This window comes from Hemiscyllium ocellatum, chromosome 16 (genome assembly GCF_020745735.1).
Source record: "Hemiscyllium ocellatum isolate sHemOce1 chromosome 16, sHemOce1.pat.X.cur, whole genome shotgun sequence".
Classification (NCBI taxonomy): domain Eukaryota; kingdom Metazoa; phylum Chordata; class Chondrichthyes; order Orectolobiformes; family Hemiscylliidae; genus Hemiscyllium; species Hemiscyllium ocellatum.
Window position 1 is genome coordinate 12,993,957 of NC_083416.1, and position 20,977 is coordinate 13,014,933.

Below are 20,977 nucleotides of genomic sequence, written 5' to 3' on the forward strand. Positions count from 1 at the left end.
ATACACCAGTCGAGAGAAGTGAAGGAATCGTGCTTTTGATACATTAAACAGCTGTATCAATCTGCAAATGTGACCAGAATGGGCACAGATACTTGCCATAAAATTCCACTGAACTGACACCTTCAATTCCAGCTTTCCCTGTCCCACACCTGAGTGAGTGTGAGAAAACAAGACTGTAAACACATGGGATGTCTCTCTGCATGGTGCAAAGCTCAGGCCACTCTGCTCATCAATCTTACTGCAACAAACTGAAAGTGCAACTTCACTCTTCAAAACGTTACACTTTTTTTTGATGTCCACGCATCTGTTCTCTCCTCCTTCAATGAAGCTGCTGGCCCCTGCTGAAGTATAGCGTCCTCACAGGATATTACTCTGCCGGTGCCTTGCCCAAGTGGCTGCTTACTGTGTGTGAGTGCCAATGGGCAATTCAACATGAAACTCATCACAGCATCAACCTGGCCAGGCACCCAGCCAACATCATTCAAGTGTACCCTCCGGTATGAATCACTTGATTGGCAAGCAGTAGCGAAAGGCCTGGCTGCTCTCTCTTGCATGTGCCCCAGGGACACAGGAGCCAATTGCAGCAACCTTCTCTGTTGCAAATCAGACTGAGCCTACACGAATCTGGCATGGACCAGAGACTCTCGTACTTAGTGGTGCATTCACTAAATTGAGCCATCTGAGAAGCCAGTTCTAATTCTACAATGCTTACAGTGACAAAGCACAGCATCAGGTTAAAACAAAAAGCTCTTCCAGGAATTCTAAACCTTGCACTTAATACCTGTCCGACATCTGCTGATTACCAGCCACTCAGGTCCACAAGGTAACGGCTTTGTGATAATGTTGTGTGTGCGTACATTCAGTCAGCTGATGCAATACTAGTGTAAAACCACAGAGAGGGAGAGTCAGTACGATACAAATGAAAAAGGATTTCCTCACTTTCAGGAGTCAATAAGGTCTCAGCTTTTAGAGGACGCAAAATGTCAGCAAATTTCAAGCCCTTTGCATGTACATTGCACAATAACAGCATGCAAGACAGGGCAAGAAAGACCAAGAGTTTATACACGCTCAAGATAACACACAGCCAGCACGTACACTCCTAACAATAACCGGGCAATATACCACAGCCCAGTCGCACAGCGGCAGGTGTCACACAATGATAAAGGGCAAACAAGTGATCGTACCTGTCAATTATCACTGGATCCGAGGGCGTCTCATTCCTGTTACCACAACTTTTCTTGTCACAGCAGCGACTGTGGGAGGGGGAGAAGCGGTAGAGAATTAGAAATCAGTGTGGAATAATTGCTGCACATGCCTCTCTCCCTACATGAAACAAATAGGGCAGGTCCAATTTAACAACCACAGAATGGTTAAGTAACTACTGCCAAACCTATCGCAATGCAACACAACAGGTAGAAATGAGTAGGAGACTGTGCTTGTATTGTAGGCAAATTATTACTTTCCACTTCCCCTAGACAGCTGGTGATAATTAGGGAGGCAAAAGGTGCCTTTGTAAAGGTGAGCAGTGAAGCAGGACTCACCTGAGGCAGGTAAGCTGCCCCACCTCCAAACAATAGATGCGACAAACCTCGTCAACACTGTGGTGACGGTCCCCTTGGTTCTCATCTTACAACCATCGCAGATGGCAGATACAGAGTAAAACAGTCACAGACTGAAATCAGGCCCTTCTATGATAGAATGGTAAAGGCTGGCTGGAATTTTTGAGTTTAAATGGATTGTAGGAGGAGGGGATCAGAATCTAAAGAGTTAAAATCCTGTAAAAAAAATAGAACTGAGATCACCGTTGCCCTTGGACAATTTTGCTACTTCCCCCAAATGAATAAGCAATGTACTCTCCTGTAAGTTGAGATATTGCTCTCGCCTCTCATCATTAACATGGTATATTACAATTGCTCTTTAATATTCCATCTGCTATAGCCCATTTTCTCAAAGCTCAAAATGATGCAATTTTTTACTTATGATGGTTGTATCCCTTGAAAGTTGAGCATTTATTGTCTCTACTTGCTCTTAAGAAAAAAACTAGTCAGCTGCCTTCATGTGCTGCTATTGTAGATTCGGAGGGGGAACACCTACAGTGCAGTTAGGTGAGAGTTCCAGGGTTTTCACACAGTGCCACTGAAGGAACAGTGATATATTTCGAAGTCAGGATGGTGAGTGGCTTAAAGGAGAACTTAGAAGTATCTGCTGCCCTTGTCGTGATTTTAGGGAGTACTGTCAAAGAAGTATTGGTGAATAGCTGCAATGCATTTTCTGTTTGTGAGTCCACTCTCCAGTTTCAATGCACCTATGGTGGATGGAGCATGATTAAGTCTCTGTTTTGTACTGGATGGTGCTAAGCTTCTTGAGTGCTGTTGAAGCAAGTAGACAGTATTCCATCAGATTCCTGACTTGTGTCTTGTGGATGGTGGACAGGCTTTGGGGTGTCAAAGGTGAGTTAGTTACCACAGTATTAGCAGCTTCTGACCTGCTCTTTCAAGCTCTACATTTATGTGGTTGCTTCAGTTCACATTTAATCAATGGTGTTCTCTCAGGATTTTAATGGTAATGCCTCTGAATGTCAAGAGGAGGTGCTTAGATTTTGTTTTTACAGAGATGGGCATTTAACCAATGTCACAGTGGCTCAGTGGTTAGCACTGCTGCCTCACAGCACCAGGGACCTAGGTTCACTTCCAGCCTTGGGTGACTGTCTGTATGGAGTTTGCACATTCTCTCCGTGTCTGCGTGGGTTTCCTCCAGGTGTGCTGGTTTCCTCCCACAGTCCAAAGTTGTGCAGGTTAGGTCGATTGGCTACAGGAAACGCAGTTTTAGCGGGTAGGGGAGTGAGTATGGGTGGGATCCTCAGTGTGGACGTCTTGGGCCGAATGGCCTGTTTTCCCATTGTAAGTAGTCCTTGTGTGACTCGAAACGTTACTTGCCACTTAGCAGCCTAATCCTAAGTGTTGCTGATTATGGGCACAATTGCCTCAATATCTAAGAAACTGCAAATGATGCTTGACACAACACTAGGAAAGAAGTGGAAGCTTTGGAGAGGGTGCAGAGGAGATTTACCAGGATGTTGCCTGGAATGGAGAATAGGTCGTACGAGGATAGGTTGAGAGTGCTAGGCCTTTTCTTATTGGAATGGCGAAGGATGAGGGGTGACTTGATAGAGGTTTATAAGATGATCAGGAGAATAGATAGAGTAGACAGTCAGAGATGTTTTCCCCGGGTACAACAGTGTGTTACAAGGGGACATAAATTTAAGGTGAAGGGTGGAAGGTATAGGGGGAATGTCAGGGGTAGGTTCTTTACCCAGAGATGGGGGCATGGAATGTGCTGCCTGTTGGAGTGGCAGAGTCAGAATCATTGGTGATCTTTAAGCGGCAATTGGATAGGTACATGGATAGGTGCTTAAGCTAGGACAAATGTTCGGCACAACATCGTGGGCCGAAGGGCCTGTTCTGTGCTGTATTGTTCTATGTTCTATGTTCTGACACAAACATCAGTACATGTCCTCACTTCTCTCCTTGTGCTGAAGAGATGGTCATTGATGAAGCAGCTAAAGATGGTTGTCTAGGCCACTATCCTGAGGAACTGTTGCAAAGATATCCTGGGACTGAGATGATTGTGAATGATTTAACTCAATTATCTTCCTTTGTAATAGGTACATTATTAATGTAGCACTGGACAAAGCATTGTACTTCTGCCACCTGATGGCACTCAACAGAACAAAATAAACTAGTTCCCTCTGTGTCCAGGACCTGACTTTTTCCAAGACCAAAGCAGTGGTCAGAATAAATGAGAAAGGTCCAATTCCTTCCAAGAGACCCCATCAACAGCAATGGGGGGAGTAGTTCCCAGCTCTAACTAGCATAAGCCCTAAGATGTAGCATTTCCAAATAATCAAATGCAGATACACACCTGGCATTCACTCACAGTCTAGCATAGCAGGTTGTAAGTTAGTGGACTTGGGTGAAAATCTCAGGTACTTATCATAGGCTGTTCCAAACTTGTAGCAGGAGGTTTGTAAATGTTCTTCCTGATTGTTCCTCCTCTCCCAGGGCTTGGTCTGCTGAAAGCAGCACAGCCACAATAAACCATTATTCTACAGCTCATCTTTCTTTTTCTGTTTGGGAGTTTTCCCTACCTTTTGTCTGTTACTTTCCCCAAACATTAGCTTCCACCCCAACCCACCCCCCTCAGGATGATTGACCAAACTTGCCACAACTTGGAAGACTTAAAAGTTAATGGGAATGTTGCCATTTTTTAGAACTCCAGTTAACTGTTTATATTATTTATTTAGTGCTGGGAAAATTTGTTCTGATGTCAAAAAACAATTTGAATGTTTTGGAAGTTTGATCTGACATGAAAACCTGCCCCTTCTCCTCACAAACTCCTAACTTATTTCCAATATCTCAAACATCATAGAACTCCCTTGTGTTCTTCAGTCACGTTCCTTGTACGTTCCTTCAAGTTTGGGATCACAAAGTCAAAGGTCTCTGAGCAAAATCTGTCTTTTGTTTTTAATAATAGGGGTACTGCAGTGTGGAAGTGAGGACTGGAGATGCTGGAGTACCAGAGTTGAAAAATGTGGTGCTGGAAAAACACAGCAGGCCAGGCAGCATCTGAAGAGCAGGAGAATCGACGTTTCGGGGATAAGCCCTTCTTCAGGAACGACAGGTACACTGCAGTGTGGGCCTGGACCCTTTCCCTTCAGTGTACGACCTACAATCTCAGCTGAACAACCATTTAGGATATTTTTCAAATGTTTAGGAAGTCTGTGAGGCTTTCACTTCAGAAGATATAAACATCATCAGGAGAGAGCTATGATAGCACAGTTTATATCATAGAACGATGAATATTTATCAGTATTAGTCAGCGATGGCTCTCACTAACCTGATGTGAAGAGGCAGATAGTGTTCATACTACACTGGAAGCAATATTAGATTAAAATATAATGCCACGGTCTAGTGAGTACAAACACCCAGCATCCCGTTCACAAGCCATAACCTGCCTAGTTTGACTCCCACGTTTTGCTACATTAGTTGGCTCAACAATTTATGGGGTGACAATTATCCTATGTTTCCAGAATTCAGGGATAACATCCCTGTTTGCACACTGTTTGCTGGACAGTGGCCCAAGGATATGAGCAAGTCCTCCACTCTCATCAGTGGAGGGTAGAAAACCTACAGTGATTGTGGACACAGGAATGAACGCCACTTAAATATGGGAGACTGAAGTACCACTCAAAATGGACAGCCAAGGAGAAAGTAAAACATTCTTTGAAAATAATGGGTTTTGTTTTTGATTTGTCGATGGGGGAATATGGGAGTGAGTGGCTTTATTGCTCATGTTTAACAGTCCTGGAGAGGGTGATGGTGAGCTGCCTTCTTAAATCTCTACACTTCACATAGTGCAGATCCTGCTGTTGTGGAGAGAGCTCCAGAATTTTGACATGCTGACAGTGAACGATATATTTCCAAATCAGGATCATGTGTGACTTGGAGGGGAACTTGCAGCTTTCGGTGTTCCCATATATGTGATGCCCTCATCCATCAAGCTGTGGTACAGGTCATGAGTTTGGACGGTGCTGCCGAAGGAGTCTTGATGAGTTATACAGTGCATCTTGTAGATGGTACATACTGCTGTGCCTTGGTGGTGGAAGGAGTGAATGCTGAAGGTGTTGGATGGAGTGTGAATCAACGGACTGCTTTGTCAAGATGGTGTTGAGCTTTTTGAGTGTTGTTGGAGCAGTACGCAACCAAGGAAGTGCAGAATATTCCTTCACACACTTAGGGACCTAGTAGATGGCAACCAAGTTTTGTGGAGACAGGAAGTGAGTTAATTGCTACAAACCATTGAGCATCTGATCTGTTGTTGTAGGCACAGTATTTAAATGGCAGTCCTGTTCAGTCTGTGGTCAATGGTAACCCCAGGGATGTTGATAATGGAGGATTCAGTGATGGTAATGCCATTGAACACCAAGGAGCGATGGTCAGATTCTCACTTGTCAGAGATGGTCATTGCCTAGCATTCTTGTGGGACAATATTACTTGTCATTTCTCAACCTACGGCTGAATGTTGTCCACAAGTGCACCTTCACTTAGTTTAATTAATTTGGTTAAGGTGAGGTACAGTGCTCTACAATATGACATTTAACTAGGTTTCTGGCCCAGGTCATACAGTTACATTCAGTATTATGTCTAATGTGACTGCTGTCGTTATTGCTACAGTATCATATATAGAATGAGCAGGGACGGAAGTTTCACACAATGTTAGTAAACTGGTATATTTTTGGCCTCACGGACAATGCCACGCAGCTTGTACAAAAACTCTAGGCTGACCACACCCATGAGTACTCAGTGCGGATGTGAAAACTGTCACCCTATTGATGCAATTCATGGGCTAACCCCGTGTGTGCTTAAAGGGAAGTGCTCATTGGCAAAATATAACCAAGTCTTGATTCCCTTCAATCCTCAACCCCTTCCCTCCACCTCAATACCTTATGTGCTGCAGTGGACCCCAAACTCTGCAGTTCCCTTCACAGCCTCTCTGTTTTATTATCTCTCTCTGGCCATTCTGCAAGACATACATAAAAAACTGCCTCTTCCACCAAGCTTTTAGATAGAGACCCCAGACATGGACTGGTGTCAGAATCTATCCAATATCGTTTCCGTGAAGCAACCTAGAATGTTTTACAATGGTTTCTACACAAATGTGAGTTGTTGTTGGCAGACAGCCTCTTGCCACTGTCCCCCAACCAGGAGGCAACAGCCCGTGTCGAGTTCTGATTCCACAGGCTTCACAGCAAAGAGTAACCCACCCCATCATGGCCATTCTCCAGTTGGGTTTTTGTCAGCTGGTGGGGCCTGCATGGGGGAAGTGGGGAGGGGAGTGGCCAGCACGAGGGCAGATTCAGTGGAGCAGAAAGAGCCCCTGCAGTTCTGTGCTGCAGCCTGGGCAACATCCGCATTGAAACATATTCTGGATGGATAATGACCATCAGCAGGGGTCCCGAGCTGATTTATTCTTCTGCAAAACACAGGGGGCCATCAACAGATATCCCCAGCCGAGAGCAACTAATGTCAGCTCCGACTGCCAACGAATAAGAGGCAGCTGTGACTGGAGGGGTTGGTGTCTCACCTTTGAAAGAGAGGGTGGCATTCTGTCCCTTGGCTCCAACTTCAGGGCCTGCGTGGCAGAAATTTACAAGTGTCTTCCTTTTAAAATCTGGTTTGTATACCTGACAATCATTTTACTCTGATTACCCCCTCATTAATGAGCATGATTCAGTCGTTGAACCCATTTAAATACCAGCCGAAGGGTAATCGAGCCAAGGAACAGAAGAAACAGACCTGAATCTGACAAGCAACGAGGAGGCACACTGACCTCTCACAGCCTTTGAGGGGGGTGGTGGATGAGGGGCACACGTGAAGTACTGAGTACAGTAAGGCAGAGAATTGAAAACTCATTGTGAATTATTTATACACACTCAATGGGCTCTGGCCCAGGGTTGATGTGATCTTACTAATCATACTTTACCATCTCTAAATGATATATTGTAGATAATATTCATGCTTTCATAGAATGTACATTAGTGCTATAAAGTCACATCATTTAAAAAAGAAAGTTAAACTCCCAGACCTTGACTAAACCCATGGCTGTTTTTTTTTGGCGACCAGAAGACAAGCTGGTTTCACACCATATGGAGAATGGTAGTTGCATAGCAATTAGCTGAGGTGATTAATGGGGAACAGACTCTCATTTTATGCTTCTAACGGAGGGCACAAATGCACCCTAGTGCAAAATCAGCACATCCGAACTTCTCCCGACAATGACGCAGAGTGAGAAAGTGGGTTTGCAATGTGACAACCAAGAGAAGCAGGCAGAGAGGGGTCTACTGCCCTGTGTTCAGGAGCCACAAAGGATTTGCAATTGAAAAGAGCATTAGTGGCACAATGGTTGACAGCTCCCACATCAGCCTGGTCACGTCTAGTAATAAATAAACAGCGCCCCAATAAAACCTTGCTTCAATAGTCAACAATGAAACCTGTAATCTCCCTCATCAGCTGGGTGACCTTTCACAAGGCGCCTTTCTATTTCCAGCCCCCTCACCACACTGAAATATATTATCCATGTGGTGCTCTGTTTCCTAGAATCTGAACCATACGGTGGTGGGAATTTTGGGCACCCTTCCTGATCTGACCTGACCCTCACCTATGGAGCACTGCAAATCCACAACACGCTAACAGATAGACAAGAGAAGCAGGCAATCGATAGTGTGGGCTCGGCTATTCACTGTGGAAGATAAACTTAACATTATGGAGCAAGGTTCCCACAAATGGAAAAAAATCAAACAGCCGAGGGAATGAGCGTATTCCCCCACCATGGAAATGTCTGGGTGTTTGTCCAATGTCTCAAGTGATTAAGATGATGAGCCCCTGGGCCATTCAGATTAGGATGGATCCACATTAACTCATCTCAGTCAGGCCGTTGCATTGGAGCGGGAAACTGTGTTGCCAAAATCCACTGGAATTTGCACCCAGGTGGTAGACAACAATCTGAAAGATCATATCACTCCCCACTCCCACCTCCTCCCAACACCAAACAAAGAACCCCAGAGTGAATAGCAGCACACTGTTAACACTCAGAGAATCCTGGCCCAAACAGGAATCAACACCTTCAGATCAAGAGAGGAAAGTTATCAACTAAATGTTAGCCCTGTCTAGCCTTTCCAGGGACTCTCCTGTTTCGTTACAACACCTCTGAAAAGCAACAATTTTCACCTCACATCAAACAGAACCAGAGTGGGGCAGACTCCCACAAGAATTCCAGTTCTGAAAATGTACGTAAAGTTTTCACAGGGTTTATTTTGCAAACTCAAGGATCCAAATTGACAAACATTCTTCGACCCTCTTAGCAGATTCAGACTCTGATGTAGGTCTCAGCAAAACATCACATTTGTTGCAATGACCACTCCCTTTACACAGCCATTTTGATTGAGCCTTTTGTGTTTCACAATGTTTTGAGACAATAAAAAGAATCAGACATATTCTTAAGATGCAGCTACCCTACTTTTGATGCAAAATTTTGACAAACATAACCTGAAGTTTAACATCTTAGGTGATAAAATAAAGTAACTTCAAAATTTAGCCAGCATTTTCTGGAAACAAAACTGGAACTATGCTCATCTGGGTTTAATGGAATGTTTTGCAACAAACATAAAAAGATTCATCACCCAGTTACTGTCCAACCCAGAACATGCTATGTATTTGCAGCACATTAGCCTATTAAAACACCTATTCCCTCTTCTATGAGCCAAAGCACTTGTAAAGCCTCGAATAAGTCTGGTCTCACGTGGAGAAATATTAAGCATAGAGTTGCCCTTTTAAAATACAATCACTTCTGCCGTTAGATCAATGTAGTATTATTAGAATCTCTTCCCTGCAAATGTTTTCCTTCCGCAATATTGAGCTGACCTTCTCTGGTATAGAAGGATACTCCAGCTGTCTTGAGGATCTAGCTTTTTGAGGAGCACAGGGGCACTTATTTGTTGAACAACCATAAATCTAAATTATAACAGCAACACAAATGTCTTGTTTTCAAAATTTGTTTCTCACTCCATTATGTTCCCTAGCTTATTCCCTGTCCTGTGAATGAATACTGAAGTTTTATTTCATAGGCATTGATACTTCATGAGTGTCCAGGCAGTTTTAGATTACAGCCCAGAAAGTTGGCATCTGTGTGCTAGCTCAGACATTTATGGTGCTAAACATACTCCTCATCCCCCAGTGGCAGACTTGTACATCATGTTATTGTACATTTATAGATGCTAATATTCAAGGAACCTTACAACACAGAGATCAATTTGCCAATCAAACATTTGCTTTGTCCCCATAGGTCCTAAATATGTTTCCTTTGAAAGTATTTGTCCAATTCCTTTTGAAAGGACGGCACGGTGACACAGTGGTTAGCACTGCTGCCTCACAGCGCCAGAGACCTACGTTCAATTCCCGCCTCAGGCGACTGACTGTGTGGAGTTTGCACATTGTCTGCGTGGGTTTCCTCCGGGTGCTCCGGTTTCCTCCCACAGTCCGAAAATGTGCAGGTTAGGTGAATTGGCCATGCTAAATTGCCCGTAGTGTTAGATGTAGGGGAATGGGTATGGGTGGGTGCACTTCGGCAGGTCGGTGTGGACTTGTTGGGCCGAAGGGCCTGTTTCCACATTGTTAGTAATCTAGAAAGCTACTACTGACTCTGCATCCATCACACTTTCAGGCAGCACACTCCAGCCAATATAAAATAGTATTGGGTGAGCTCCAGAACCATTCAGACCAGAGTTAAGTACATTGTGCCCTTCAGTGGATACATGCAGAGGAATTCCCTCAATATCCCTGCTGCCAACGCACTCCCACAGACACCCAATACCCCCACACAATGCAAGCAAACTAAACATGTACACACATGTAGGCTCTCAATGTAGAAACATGCATTTCCACACACACACACACACCATTCTCATCCACGTCTGCATGTGGTTTTCCATCAAGGGCCTGTGGATACCCAGGTCAAATTATTCTATGTTCCTCTTGCTCCAAGAACATTGACTTGAACATAAGCATACCCGGCTTCTCACCTGTCTGAGTATGCACCAGGAACATTGAATTTTCAGCATCATTCAGTACAATTTATCTGTCTTTTCATGGACTATTTTCCACAATTTATATTTCTTTTATGTCAAGTACAAAATTAGAACAATCAGTTACGTAAAACAAGGGACAGTATTGCCATATTAAATGCTTTGAAACCTAGAAATGAATGTTGTGATGATATTCCACTGCCTACTATTTCAAAAGAAGCATTGACCTATTTATCTTAAATGGGTTAACTATACTGTTAAAACACCAGAGAAAGAATGATGTGAAATCTCTCCATGGCATCATGCCACTCCATAGCCATGATGATCTCCCATCTTTGGATGCGAGCATAAGAGATACAGTTAGTAAGTTTGCAGATGACATCAAAATTGGAGATGTAGTCGACATGAAGAAGGTTACCTCAGATTACAACAGGATCTGGACCAGATGGGCCAGTGGGCTGAGAAGTGGCAGATGGAGTTTAATTCAGATAAATGCGAGGTGCTGCAGTTTGGGAAAGCAAATCTTAGCAGGACTTATACACTTAATGGTAAGGTCCTAGGGAGTGTTGTTGAACAAAGAGACCTTGGAGTGCATATTCATAGCTCCTTGAAAGTGGAGTCGCAGGTAGATAGCATAGTGAAGAAGGCGTTTGGTATGCTTTCCTTTATTGGTCAGAATATTGAGTACAGGAGTTGGGAGGTCAATTTGCAGCTGTACAGGACATTGTACAATATTCCACTGTTGGAATATTGCATGCAATTCTGGTTTCCTTCCTATCGGAAAGATGTTGTGAAACTTGAAAGGGTTCAGAAAAGATTTACAAGGATGTTGCCAGGGTTGGAGAATCTGAGCTACAGGGAGAGGCTGAACAGGCTGGGGCTGTTTTCCCTGGTGCGTCAGAGGCTGAGGGGTGACCTTATAGAGGTTTACAAAATTATGAGGGGCATGGATAGGAAAAATAAACAAAGTCTTTTCCCTGGGGTTGGGGAGTCCAGAACTAGAGGGCATAGGTTTAGGGTGTGAGGGGAAAGATATAAAAGAGACCTAAGGGGCAACTTTTTCACGCAGAGGGTGGTACGTGTATGGAATGAGCTGCCAGAGGATGTGGTGGAGGCTGGTGCAATTGCAACATTTAAGAGGCATTTGGATGGGTGTATGAATAGGAGGGGTTTGGAGGGATATGGGTCGGGTGCTGGCAGGTGGGATGAGATTGGGTTGGGATATCTGGTCGGCATGAACAGGTTGGACTGAAGGGTCTGTTTCCATGCTGTACATCTCTATGACTCTATCTCATGATCCTCGAAGGTCTGTGGTTCATCAGTCCCCAAACCCTCCCCTTCCCATCTCACTGTTACTGCAAGAGCCACCAGTGAGGGAATCCTCCATTCTCAAGCTTCTCCATGCCACATCTGTCCCAATACCTCTCTTCACCCCTTAAAAATGATATTAAAAGAAACACTTTTCAGTTTTCACTGATTCCCATTATCCAGTTCAACTTAGTTTTTCCAAGAACTTTTCCAACTTGACAAGTCGGTTGCAGCAGTGAAGAAGTGCTGTGTTGTCAGAGACGCCATCTTTTGGGTGATCTATTGGATCACATTTATCTGACTGGTGAGACCGTATTATACAGATCAAGGAGCAACCAATTTCTCCAGTGTCCTGGCTAATATTTTGCCTCCACCCAGTTGCAACTCCACCCGGTATAAAACAAAAAGTTATTTATCTCATTAATGCTTGTAAGCTTTCGCTGTACTCAAATTGACTCCCATTTAGTATGTTCCAAGTAACTTCACTTCAGAGGTAATTTATTAATTATAAAGTACTCTCCTAAAAATGTGATCATGCATTATTTAAAGACAAGTTCTTTAATTCTATTCAAATGTATTTTATAGCTGCTGGTTTCACAATTAGCATTTTCCTCACGATTATAGGTAGTTTCCATTAAGTAAACTAAATAGTGTGTAATTCACCAAGTGGAACAATTTACCTTTTTACCAGGTTAGCAGTGCTTATCCTTAGCTGATGTTTATATTGTCGAAAACTATGTAGTATTTTAAAATTGCAAATTAATATTTTAAATTTTTTTTCAGAATGGCAAATAATAGCTTTTTTTTTCTGGAGCCCAAAAGCGAGTGTAGCATTGAGAGGCGTGGATGCCTGATCAGGTAATTGCATTAGAAGCTACTCACTGGTGAGACTGCGGGTTCCTGCTGTAAAATTGCTAACAGTTATCATTACAATTAAAAGGTAGAGAATTAATTTTGTTTAACTCTTCCTGAAATCAGGACTGCCCGATATTCAAATTGAACGTATTTTTATTTCCTCAACTTTCCTTTCATTTCCCTTCTGATTATAGCGGCTGTGGAAATCAGACAAATGGACAGCCAGGCCATTGCAATAATGGGTCTTTCAAACCTCACTAAAAGCAACTTAAAAGGCATGCAAAGCACGCCAGTGAAAGGGCATAAAATGGTTTCCAGAATCACTAAGTGTGTTGTCGCCTTGTTTATACACTTGCTGATCTAACGCTGAGTCTATAATGCAGCCGTATACAACTAAAATGTTACAAGTTAAGAGACATTCACTGGTTGGTTACCAGAATGCAGTGTTACGGGTCCATTCTAGCATTTATTATTCATAAGGACCCATTAGTGACTTTAGCAAATGGGTCAGTGGGGTTACTCTGTGCCTGTCAAATATAATGATTTAAATTACTATTTTACTGCTTGTGTTATGGAAGCAGGTAACTATAAAACAATTGTTAGAGGCAATGAAGTCCACTTGCACGTACGCACTTAAAACCAATGTCCAAACGTAATGATTTCACCGAAAGGTAAGAAGCTTGTGATTTTTTTATCCTTTCTCTCCCATTTTACGCCACGATTGCTAATTACCTTCCACTGAATAGGTACTACTGGACACACTGAGATTCTTTGCCTCTGGGCAGTCAGGCCTTATGCAAGGTGCCACGTCCACCACAGCTTCCAACAAAGAGGCTCCATTGGACTGCGAGGGACGCCTCTCTGGGTCTCCCCTCACCGGGACCCTCCCCCCAAAAGGCAGTGGACGCCTCCGCAAATGTTGGCCAGTAGGGGTCACTAACCAGGGCTGGGCAACTAAGCTCGTTCTGAATGATATGTGCATCTCAACATTGCACTGAGATATTAGAGGAAGTGGAACAATATTTGACCCGCTTCATGGAAACACACAAAATTCACCGTGGAATAAGTTCAAGGCGTTTTTCGAACTGCATAGCAATGCAAGCATTTTTCTTCTTTAAATGACATACTTTGGAGCAAGGACAACTTCTAGGACAAGCTCCTTGCTGTGCTGTGATTATAGCGACATCATTTTTGTGTCGGTGCCTCTATAGCTGCTTTAAGCCTGCGGACCCCAATCCCTGCCACTGCACACTCTTTATGGCTTTCCTACAACATGAGCCCAGGAGGTCACGTTCCCGAGATTCCCAGTTACTTTCTCCACGTTATTCCCTGCTGCGGTTTTCCGACACTTAAATCTGTGCTGGAACCACATATGGAAATTTTTTATTTTGCCTTTTTTTTGACGGCATTGTCCACTTCCTGTGACTGCTAAAATAATTACAGCTGTTGTAGTTATTATGGGGCAGTTGAAAACTTAGTAGGAATGATACTATGGAACCAGACTGGAATAAATCACTCTCGCTTGCAACAAAGTTCGTCTTAAACCGTGTTTTGGACACCCCAGGCTTTAATGCAGTCCAGCTGGGAGCTGGGGAAACATTTATTATAATGGGAGGTTTTTTAATCCCTGAATTTGTTATAATGAGATAAATGTCATTAGTCAGTTGGAATAATTTGTCAAGTCTCGCAAATCTTCCAAGCCAAACAGTGAAATCAAGACCAGAAGGTCGCAAGTCCGATTCCCGGTCTGTTATGAGTTAGGTGGTGTACTGTAAGAAATTGGTCTCAGTGCCCCTAGGGTTAAAGAGGGAAAATAGCAGCCAGGTTTCCTGTTCCTGACCAGTGTTGGGTGACTCCTGCTGGATGGTGCATGCATTAAGGCCGGCAGAGGACCTTTGAGTCAGACCCAGCTCACTGTTCGGTGTGTCTGACATTGTTCAGTTGTTAGTTCCTCCGCCCCATGCATTGTGTCGGTCCGAAACATGAAACAATCATGTCAACTCGATTTGGAAGGCGGGGTGGAGAATTTGGACAATCATTGAACGGGCACCAGTGAGAGGAATAAAAACAAGAGGGCTTGTGGAAAGTGGAGATTATTATTTAACCGAGTTATTTTTAAAACCAACAATAATATTTGGGATGAGAGTCCACCTCATACTATGAGACTGGTATTTAATATTCAGTAAAAAAAATTGCAACACTTCAGGTGCAAACTATTGGTAGAATTAATGTGAATGTTAAAAGATAGTTTTTAAAAATAACAAAGAAATAGACTTCCAAATAGTTTAGGAGGACATTTCAAATCCTACAGTTACTCGTCTTACTTTGGCTTGTTTCTTTAATGAGTACACAGAACAAAACAACATACTGTGGCTGAGGCTGTGGTCGAGGAGGGTACAGTGAATGGAGCTCAGTCTATTGTTTATGCATCGAGTTCAATTGCTGCTGAAATAGAAATTAGTCAACGCTTTGGAAAGAAAACAAACAAGTTTGTTGGGATGGGCGGGAGAGGGTTTGGGACATCTCTCAGCTTCCTTACCTGCACATGATCTCATGCGTGAGAAGAACCCGACACATCTCTGGATTCTTATCCTGTCCCTCGTACACGATAGCCTGGAAGAGAAGGAAACTATTATACCCTGGACTGCTCTCCCCTCACTCCTCTCGCAGAACCTACGTTTTGTTACCCAATGTCAAGGATTTGAACATCATTGACAAAGTTAGTATCCGGACGTAGTGAGGAGTCTGCAAATGCCGATTCAGAGAACAGTCAGGAAGCAATCAAATTGACAAGAGACTGGAGACCCCTTTCAAAAAAAATTATATACAATTTCTTAGCTCGCAATGGTGGGGTGTTGAACTCCAGGACACCGGGGTTCATCAGTTCTCTGCTCAGTAACATAACCACTATATTGTTAAGTGTAACCGCATCGAGATATTCCCAGTCGCTGGTCCTGAGGTTAGAATTCTCTCTGCATCAAATTACTGAGCGCCAGAAAAAAACATTTTTAAAAACATTTTGTGAGACAGAAATGAATTTTTAGGAAACACAGTAAGTAGGGTTGCTAGGAAATATCCAACTTAACAGGTTGCAGACGTCTTGTATTTTATTATCATGTTGTAACTAAATGTTCCCGAAGAAAATGAACAAAAAAGGTCAACATTTGCGGTTTCCTTTCACCGTGTTCCCTCTTTTTTTCCCCCTTTGCATGTTAACGGTCTGTATTCATGTTCGTTCTAGTATTTACTAAGGATGTCAGTCCCTAAATCTACGCTTTTTTCAATGTCCCAAACTTGTTCAAGCGCGATAGGACTTTGAAAACAAAACAGGGTGAGATACTTAAACCGGAGACTTCCCTAGATTTCGCCCTGGCGTGTTACCGTTCACCTGGCCAACGTTAATCGCCCGGCTATTTCTCTCGGTTTATTTATTTTCGCGCTGGCGAATCCAGAGTTCCTATTGAGTTCAAACTCGCTAACATTTCCTGGCCAAATGAAGGGGGACTCAAGGCTAGCCCGGGTCACCGAGACTGGGCTGCAAAGGGCACATCCACATCTCCCTGCTGCATTTTACAGACGGTCCATAAAGGGAGTTTGCGGGAGGGAGTTGGCAGTAATGTTGCACGCCTTGCTGCAGCTATGGTTTTCAAGAACTTGCCGAGTTAGCAGCATCTCTCCAGTGATCACTTACTCATCTGCCTTTGTTGCCAATCTGCAGCACCCAGTGACCACTGGGTAACAATTCAGTGCTGAAAATGAGTGCCACTTAATGTCGGCAGGCTCTGAGTAAGTCAGGGCATCTCAAGAAGTTAAGGGAGTGTGGGCCTCCCTTTAATATAATTCACTCACTAAAAGGGCCACGCGAATTATAACTGTCATTATAAACTCTTGACTGCAAACACAGTCGGTGAATTCCACTCCCGTCTAATTCTTAGACTTTGCAATGATCCTGGTGAGGTATTTTATACTGTGCAACTTGGTATAGTTCCCATGTTATACTAACGTAAACAATGGAACGGAATGGAAATCCAGCACAGAATGCTCATGACACGGCTCGCTAATTTCACGTTAATTTCCACATTTGCAGAGAGAGAAAAAAAATAAACTCTTCGCCAGAGTGATACATCTCACTGTTGCCCAGATAGAATGCAGCGTCGCGTCTGTGTGTGTCAATATTGCGGCCGAACACAATGTCACGTCCTGTCGTGTTTTTTTTTGTTTTGAATAGGTACAGTCGGGAGGAGAAGGGGTCTTTTGAGACCTCTGGCCATCGCAGTGACTGCGGGGCTGGGGAGGGTGGTGGGAGAGGGACCGGGGTGGAAGGGGAACCGGGGACGTGTGTTCTGCTGACTCCGGGCTGCAGACAAAGCTGAGCTGAGCTGAAGAGGAATAGGGCAGCAGATTTGGAGAGATATTCGCCGACAGATGGTGAGCTGTGTTCAGTATGCCACCCCAACTGTTCCCATGTGTTTTATTGTTGTTTCCGCCAGCTCTGTTTTCGTGTGAAAGCTTAACCTGGGTCCCTTGTAGACACACAAGAGAAGCCAGCAACAGAGGTAAAAGAACACTCAGGAAAAATAGCGAACTAATCACCTTTCCTGGTGTGGCTTTAACATAAATAAAATAAAATAAATTGTAAAAGCAATATATTAATAAATGATTTAACAAGAGAAATATATTAAATCCAGCAGTGGGAATACACGCCTTGAAAGCAGTGTGTTTGATCAGAGTGCTATCTGGGATTTTTTATACTTCATACATTTTTAATACGCACAGATAATTATTCTTACATTACACATACCGTCAGAGCATGTGAGTAGGCATTTAGAATAATATTCCGACTGACTAGATTTATATGGGTTCCAAGGCCCCCCTCCCCTCCCCTCCCATACACACACGCACCGCGATGGTTTGGAGCTGGTGCTCTGTGTGTGAGAGAGAAGAAACGGAGCTAGAATTAAACAAAATAAAACATTAAATTTGAAGTTTGATGGGTTCAGGATAATCAAACCCTTCGAGGTCAGGCACAGTCGTGGGACTTTAAAGTACTTAGTGAAATCACTGTGATTTAAAGGGGATACTATCTCCGTCTGTAACAGGAGGGAGAAAAAAAAACAAGTGTTCCATTTCGGGCTATCCTCCAAAAGCAAAATGGATAATCTATTAGTGTGCGGGATAATGGGATGGGAGCGTGTGGGGGATAGGGGGAGCAGAACATAATTCTCCAACAACAACAGAGGGTCCACAACACTATGCAAAAAGTTAACTCGAGTTAATTCGACCTTCTGGCAAGACTACACTCCATCCAGAGATAGGGTGTATTAGGGAAACACTCGCCAAGAACTTGATGTTGCATTGAGAGTATCGGCGTAACGATCAGTTTAACAAAGATCTTAGGTTTTTTTGTGGTAGTTGAAAAACAAAAAAACATTTGTTTGAATGCGGGTCATTATTTTGTAGAGTTAGAATTGGTCCTTTTCTCTGACTGGGTAGCTCCTCTCTCTCTTTCTCTTAGACCCAGACTGACAGACATCAATAGCAGGAAATCGCGTTACAGAGAGAGAAAAAAAAGTATCAAAGATCCGTGGAGACATTTTCATCACAAAGAGTTGTGTGTTGATCTTCTGGTTTGTTTTAGGCAGGAAACGAGATACATTCAGAAGTAAACGTGGCGGGGATGTGAACATGAAGATTTCTCACACACACACACACACACGCAGAAAGTAAAACAAAACGTTGCTACATTACAAAATTTTTTTTTAGAAATCGGCTAAACTGATACCCGTTTACAGCCGCCCTGAAATTGCGCTTTTAAAAGACAAGGACATTTGTCCTGATTTGGTGTCGCTGACAGAATTGAAATCTGCTGTCCGCTTTGTGGGGATAAAGCGTACACCCTCCAGCTAATAAACCGCGGGAGCATCCTGGGGCGGAATTGTTTTTTAAATCATCATTAAGGATATCAACTCCGAAATTAAATTGGAATTAACTCGAGAGCGTTATTTGTCGTTCGGTTAAAACGCTGCCTGTTGACTAACTGAATCTGGGAGTGATTGTGCATTCACAGTCTCTGCAATCTCCAACAAACTGGACTACTCAGTCCTTGGGGCGGCTGGTTGACGATAACGGGAGAGCCAGCTAACCTGGCCAAACGCACAAAAGTCAGTTTAGTCAAAGTGCCCGGCGGACGCTGTTAGAAAGAACAACTTATTCAGTTTTGTTCGGAGACGTGGCTGTTTCGCGCACCGGCTTTAAAACATACACACACACAAATACACACCCACACCCACACACACATACACACATACACACACACACACATACACACACACACCCACACACATACACACACATATACACACACATACACACACACATATACACACATATACACACACATATATACACACACACCCACACACACATACACACACACATATACACACACATATATACACACACACACCCACACACACATATACACACACACACAAATACACACAAACACATACTCACACACAAACACACCCACACACACATACACACACAAACACACGCACAAACACACCCACACACACATACACACACAAACACATACACACACAGCCCGTGGACTGGAGTGAAATTATGGTATCGGTCTGCATAAATACGAAAGCAAAACAAAACAAATTCTCCAGCGGTTTACACTCAAAGTGCCCTGAAATATTTGCACGTTTTAAACTTCCTCAACTTGAAGGGGATCGACCCTGAAGGGGACATTCCAACAACTGTCACCACCTCCACCGTGGAGAGGAGTTTTCTTCCTTCTCTCTGTGGGGGTGAGGCCTCCCTCTGACAATGTGAACAGCGCGGAGAGGCTCCCTCTCCCCACCACATCCTTCTCTCAGCCCTCTCTGCCTCGTGGGCTTGTAAAACTTTTTTGTTTTGTTCCTGATAAATTTATTTTTGTTTAAATTTTCAGTCAGAAAGATCGGGCCTCTTTCGGAGTCTAACTTGCTCATAGCGCAGCCTGAACTTCTCCAAAACAGAGCCATGGCTTTGACCGTTTCAGAATAATTGTAAGCCCCTGGCAGTTTTGTTTCAATATATATCGGAGGGCCAATAGCCTCGCTATCTCCAGGACGTGTAGGTAAATTCGAACCCCTCTGGACACAATTCCAACCATATTCTTGTCTTACATGCTTCTATTTATATACAATTCCTGATAATTTTACGTCAGATATCAGCTTACCTGCTTTGTCATCGAGTCGATGAGGCGAACGTACAAGTCCTGCTCGGTCCTTATCCCTAAATATTACAACATATTACAGATTGTCAATATAAAGGCCTCGCTCAGAAAATGTAATGTCTGTTATCAGTTCTTTAATTGTAGCTTTTATTTCAGGGGCGAACATTCCCCAACCATACCCAGGAACAGAGCAATAAATCCGGGTGAAAGTGTTGATCCACATGGATAAAGGGATTTGTGGAGATTTTTCAGAAGGTTAGGGGGGGAAATTGAAGGCGGATAAAAAGGGTGGGGGGTGCTTTTAAGTAACATGGGCAGTATAAATACTTCACTGATTCAAAACTGACTTTCTGAAGCACTCTCCAAACCTCCCTCAAACGCAAGTCGAATGATCAAAACTCATTTTTATAGAAACAACGCTAAGTCTAGTCGAGCGACAGATGTCGGGGACTCCGATGAGATACATGACCCTAATGTTTTCCAAGATAAAATGTATGATCGAGAGAGAGAGGCTGGGGAGGAGGATAAAGTGTGAGTTTAAACTGTTTGAAGCGACATGAAATGCAAAGTCTGCCACACGGGGCAAGTAACAGAGGACGGACGTGCAGGTAACTGGGTGACCTGGGTTTGTACGATGGAAATTGCCCGCACCCATTCCCGAAGTTAGCCTAAAGCAACTTACCATTGCTGTAGAGAAGCTGTAATCTGTAGTGAATCCCGTTATTGGTCTTTTCACCACCGATTTCCTGAAACATTATTTTTTAAAGATGCCAGATTTTAGACAGAGAGAGAGAGAGAGAGAGAAAGTCGTGCTAAATAAAGCCTAATTTCAATTAAGATACCTTGTAAAGTTGTCAGGTTTTAAACACGCGAGATTCTGATCTGAGCGCCCAGTCCCTCACTCAATCAGTCCTTGGTAGATTTTATTATATTTAAATCTGCATGTT

The 20,977-nt window shown here is 43.4% G+C and overlaps 1 protein-coding gene across 6 annotated transcripts in view; it reads right to left on the reverse strand.

Annotated features, from left to right (window-relative positions):
• Window positions 1-20,977, reverse strand: part of ebf1a (EBF transcription factor 1a) — a 482,981-nt gene that overhangs the window by 450,764 nt on the left and 11,240 nt on the right. For all 6 annotated transcript variants that reach the window (XM_060837039.1, XM_060837040.1, XM_060837041.1 and 3 more), the window contains 4 exons: window positions 20,713-20,776; window positions 20,034-20,089; window positions 15,342-15,415; window positions 1,185-1,253 (listed from right to left, as the gene is read on the reverse strand). In XM_060837039.1, coding sequence (XP_060693022.1) covers window positions 1,185-1,253; window positions 15,342-15,415; window positions 20,034-20,089; window positions 20,713-20,776 — 263 coding nt within the window. The remainder of the gene's footprint in view (window positions 1-1,184; window positions 1,254-15,341; window positions 15,416-20,033; window positions 20,090-20,712; window positions 20,777-20,977) is intronic.